Source organism: Austrofundulus limnaeus, unplaced genomic scaffold (genome assembly GCF_001266775.1).
Source record: "Austrofundulus limnaeus strain Quisiro unplaced genomic scaffold, Austrofundulus_limnaeus-1.0 Scaffold399, whole genome shotgun sequence".
NCBI classification, from domain to species: domain Eukaryota; kingdom Metazoa; phylum Chordata; class Actinopteri; order Cyprinodontiformes; family Rivulidae; genus Austrofundulus; species Austrofundulus limnaeus.
Genome location: NW_013952801.1, coordinates 9739 through 15113, shown reverse-complemented (window position 1 = coordinate 15113; position 5375 = coordinate 9739). Strand labels below are relative to the sequence as shown.

General features: G+C 37.2%; 1 protein-coding gene across 1 annotated transcript in view; it reads right to left on the bottom strand.

The window, feature by feature from the left end:
- The window catches only part of setd6 (SET domain containing 6, protein lysine methyltransferase), a gene marked incomplete at its 5' end in the record, with an annotated part of 7384 nt that extends 3475 nt beyond the window's left edge, over positions 1 to 3909 (bottom strand). The window contains 5 exon segments of the mRNA XM_014023955.1: positions 887 to 1013; positions 1084 to 1278; positions 1355 to 1496; positions 1570 to 1714; positions 3835 to 3909. Coding sequence (XP_013879409.1) covers positions 887 to 1013; positions 1084 to 1278; positions 1355 to 1496; positions 1570 to 1714; positions 3835 to 3909 — 684 coding nt within the window.
- Positions 3910 to 5375: the final 1466 nt, after the last annotated feature.

Below are 5375 nucleotides of genomic sequence, written 5' to 3'. Positions count from 1 at the left end.
TGCATGCACTCACCAGCTGAGTATTTTTAATATTTTCTCCAAAAGCTACACGCAGATATCCACCTTTTAGTCCAACATTATGCACAGTTTTTTTAATTTATTTATTTATTTAACCTTTGTTTCTTTTGTATATTTCAGATTAAACCTGTTTATAACAGAAGAACAGTCAGGTGGGGAGGAGGACAGCTGTAATCTGTCTTCAGTTCATCTCAGACCTCTAGAGGAAACTCTGAACCACTGAAGAGTCCTCTGGATCAGTCTGAACTTTTCTTCAGAGTAACACTGATTCTTAGACTGAATAATTTTAATAACTGGTACTTACACTTAAGTCTGAGAGTTGGAGCAAATCTAAGACATTTTCAGCTCTTAAGTCTAAAAATCCACTCTAAGAAGTTTGATAAATTTGGACCCTGGTTTGTAACAAGACAGAAAATGGCAGTTAGACTAAAGGTGGTGTCAGTAAGAGGAACATTCATGAAACAAAAATGTCAGGACATATCAGAGACTGACGACTATTCTGATTTTAAAAAGAAACTGAAACAAACCAGTTATTTTCAAATGTTTAACTGTATAATTTATAGCTTATAGTAATAGTTACAGTTACCAATATAATAGTTTAAAACTTATGTGATTTTGTATTGCCAGTTTTATTGTTATATTTGTTTATGTGCCTTTTAAATTATGTTGTCATTTCTTTTATCTGCCTCAGGACAACTGATTCAACTTGAGCTATTTTATTGCTGTGATACAGGAACACTGATGAATGTGCACTGTCCTTTTAATGTCATAAAAATGATTTAATTTCCCTTCAGGATTATTATAGTATTTTTGAACTGAACTGAATAACATTTAATTTGCAACAATCAGAGCTGAAATAGATTCTTACAGGAGTAAACTCCAGATTAGCATTGTGGTTGGACACGTGGTTCAGCATGTCTGCCATGGGAACCATCAATGGAGGACTGGAGGCCTTCTTATCTTCCTCATCATCTTCTTCCTTTGGCTCCTGGAAGCTACAGGAAGGACAACAGAGAGGGTTACAAAAGAATACAAATAGAAGCCATTTAAAACATGCATGCTGACCTGTAGGCCATGACAAAGGCCACCAGGTGTGTGTACAGCTCCAGTGTGTGTGTTTCAGGGTTCCATAGGTCAGGATGTCTGACCATAAAAGGTAGGACTATTTCTGTATACTCCTGGTGGATGTTGGAAAGGTCCATGTCCACGGCCTCTGGGATACCTGTTCCTCTCAGTTGTCTGTCTCGCTCTTCTTTAGACCTGAAGGTGAAACATTAAATCATAAAAAAGCTTTCAAAAGTGGCAGCAGATTTTTCAGATGGGATATCAGACCTACCAGAACATGGGATGATCTAGCTTTGAGAAGTCAGACCACAGAGACAGGTATGGTTTCCAGTGGGACTGTGAAGAAGTATATTCATACAGCAGAGCCAGCAGCAGAGGAACCCAGCCAGAGGAGCTTTCCAGGGATGAGCTCTCTGTGGAAAATAAGATCAGCTGTAAGGAAGTGATGCAATCACGCGGTCCTGAAAACGGCTTCAGAACGGTCACCTTTTCTCAACACTGAGGAAACTTTTGTAGTTCCTTGGTGGAGAAGAGCAGACCTGGGGATTGTGAATAAAACTTCTCCTTCTGCTATGTTGTCTTTGGCCAGCATCCCATAATCTGCTACAGTTTCCTCTTTACTCACGTACACCTGCAGAAAAACATTCATTTCATTAAATGTAGAAGGGGAAACCTTCAGAAAAATATGTCCAAACCATCCAGTAACTTTTCAAATACAACATATTTTTGTATAATCAGGTTTACTCTGATGTTGCACCGCTGTCTTGTGGGGTACCCCAAGGTTCAGTTTTGGGTCCAATCCTCTTTTTATTGTACCTGTATCCTTTAGGAGGTATTTTAAAATGTTACAGTAACGTGTCCTACCATCTGTATGCTGATGATAGTTCTGTTCATTTCAAACCTCTGAGTTCTACAAACTGTCTGAACTCGTTAACGATCAGAAACCAAAACTGCGGTTGAACAACTACCTGCAGTTAAATGCAAGCCTCTCTGCACTGGTTCCTGTGCATTTGAGGAGTCATTTCAAAATTTTGTTTTTAACCTTCAGAGCACTTCATGGTCAGGCCCCCAAATACATATTGGACCTTCTGAAGCCTCTCTGTCCATCCAGGACTTTGAGGTCTGTAAGACCTCATTTTATAATAATAGCGCATTATGTAATAATGTAATAAAATCAGGCTTCAAAATGTAATAAACTCACACTAAAACTGCATTGTATAATAATTGACACAAAATGTAATAAAAGTCTTTAACACTTATGTAATAACTTTATTACACTTTGCAGCAATTATTACAAAATGTGGTGATGTAATAATCTGGTGCATTATGTAATAAACAATCAAAAACCAGTATTTCTGTTCATCCTAATCAATATACTTGTAATAACTGTCATGTTGCAAATATTGCATAATTAAATCTTTATAACTTTGGTCAATAAACACTGAACTTCTCATCTTTTATTTGCATTTTTAGATTTACTGTCCTGATCCCTGTTACAGAAATTATTACACTTTGTAGACAACTCTGAAAATATATCTAAAAGTTAGTTGTACATGTCAACCCCTTCAGATGTTTACCTGTATAATGAGCCTTAAAAATCTGTAATTTTCATTAAAAAATCTGTATTAATCACACGTGGGGGGTGATGCATGTCTGTCGGCTTCTGTATCAGAAGGAAATGAGTGTTGAAGAAATTGTTTCTAACAACAGAGTGGGCTGGAAGTGGATATTTGATGTTAATATTTGTTTTTAACGTCCTATAGGCTCTGACATGTTGAATAAATTAGAAACTGTTTTTAAAAGATTCCATAAAACATGAAAAAATCCTTGAGATTGCTCTGTACATCCATATAGACAAGAATTTGACTGAAAATGCAAATAAAAGATGAGAAGTTCAATGTTTATTGACCAAAGTCATAAAGATTTAATTATGCAATATTTGCAACATGACAGTTATTACAAGTATATTGATTAGGATGAACAGAAATAGTTGTTTTTGATTGTTTATTACATAATGCACTAAATTATTACACCACCACATTCAATAACAAATGCCACAAAATGTAATAGCATTGTTACATAATGCGGCTGAGAGTATTACAAAATGTGTTGAAGACTTTTATTACATTTTGCGTCAGTTACTACAAAATGTGGTTTTAGCGTGAGTTTATTACATTTTGAGGCCTGATTTTATTACGTTATTACATAATGTGTTGTTATTACAAAATGAGGTCTTACAAGGTCTTCACATCAAATGCTGTTGGTGGTACCTCAAACCCATTATAAAACCAGTGGAGACAAGGCTGTTCAGGTAGTGGCCCCGAGGCTCTGGAACACTACTGTCCCTTCATTACTCAGATTCAGCTGACTCTGGCTAAAAATATCTTAAGACACTTTTATTCACAGGCTTTTAGTAAAGTGCTGTTTACTGTGTTTTAATTATTCTTCATTATATTTGTGATCTGTTTTTTATTGTTTTTAGTTATTTTGCTCTCTGTTAAGCACTTTGTGATGTTTGTGTCTGTGAAAGGTGCTATATAAATAAAGTTTACTTACTTATAAAGACAAAATGTTTCAGTGGCCAAGGATGGTTGGTTTTAAATTCTTCCCTGAAAATTGGTTTCTATGTTACATAGAGGCCTTTACATTCAGACGGGTATCAGCTCAAACTTGGAATTCCGAAGTCTGAAGTCATTCTTTAACTTCAAATATCAATTTAAAAGTGACAAAACTTGGATTGTAAAAAAATACCTTCTTATTAAGAAGCACACCAACTGCATCACACCACTGAAGAAAGTCCTGGAGAACCTCAGAACCATCATCCACCTGCAAACAGAACCATCGTACAAACAGATCCAACGTACAAACAGAACCATTGTACAAACAGATCCATCGTACAAACACAACCATCGTACAAACAGATCCAACATACAAACAGAACCATTGTACAAACACAACCATCGTACAAACAGATCCAACGTACAAACAGAACCATTGTACAAACACAACCATCGTACAAAGAGATCCAACGTACAAACAGATCCATCGTACAAACACAACCATCATACAAACAGATCCATCGTACAAACAGATCCAACGTACAAACACAACCATTGTACAAACAGAACCATCGTACAAACAGATCCATCGTACAAACACAACCATCGTACAAACAGATCCATCGTACAAACAGATCCATCGTACAAACAGAACCATCGTACAAACAGATCCATCGTACAAACACAACCATCGTACAAACAGATCCAACGTACAAACAGATCCATCGTACAAACACAACCATCGTACAAACAGATCCATCGTACAAACAGAACCATTGTACAAACATCCATTGTACAAACACAACCATCGTACAAACAGATCCAACATACAAACAGAACCATCGTACAAACAGATCCATCGTACAAACACAACCATCGTACAAACACAACCATTGTACAAACAGTTCCAATGTACAAACACAACCATCGTACAAACACAACCATCTTACAGACAGAACCATCATACAAACACAACCATCGTACAAACAGATCCATCGTACAAACAGAACCATCGTACAAACAGATCCATCGTACAAACAGAACCATTGTACAAACACAACCATCGTACAAACACAACCATCGTACAAACAGTTCCAATGTACAAACACAACCATCGTACAAAAAGAACCATCATACAGACAGAACCATCATACAGACAGAACGAACAGAACCATCATACAGACAGAACCATCATACAGACAGAACCATCATACAGACAGAACCATCATACAGACAGAACCATCATACAGACAGAACCATCATACAGACAGAACCATCATACAGACAGAACCATCATACAGACAGAACCAACATACAGACAGAACCATCATACAGACAGAACCATCATGCAGACAGAACCAACAGAACCATCATACAGACAGAACCAACAGAACCCATCATACAGACAGAACCATCATACAGACAGAACCATCATGCAGACAGAACCATCATACAGACAGAACCATCATGCAGACAGAACCATCATACAGACAGAACCATCATGCAGACAGAACCATCAGAACCATCATACAGACAGAACCAACAGAACCCATCATACAGACAGAACCATCATACAGACAGAACCAACAGAACCATCATACAGACAGAACCATCATACAGACAGAACCAACAGAACCATCATACAGACAGAACCAACAGAACCATCATACAGACAGAACCATCATACAGACAGAACCAACATACAGACAGAACCAACTGAACCATCATACAGAC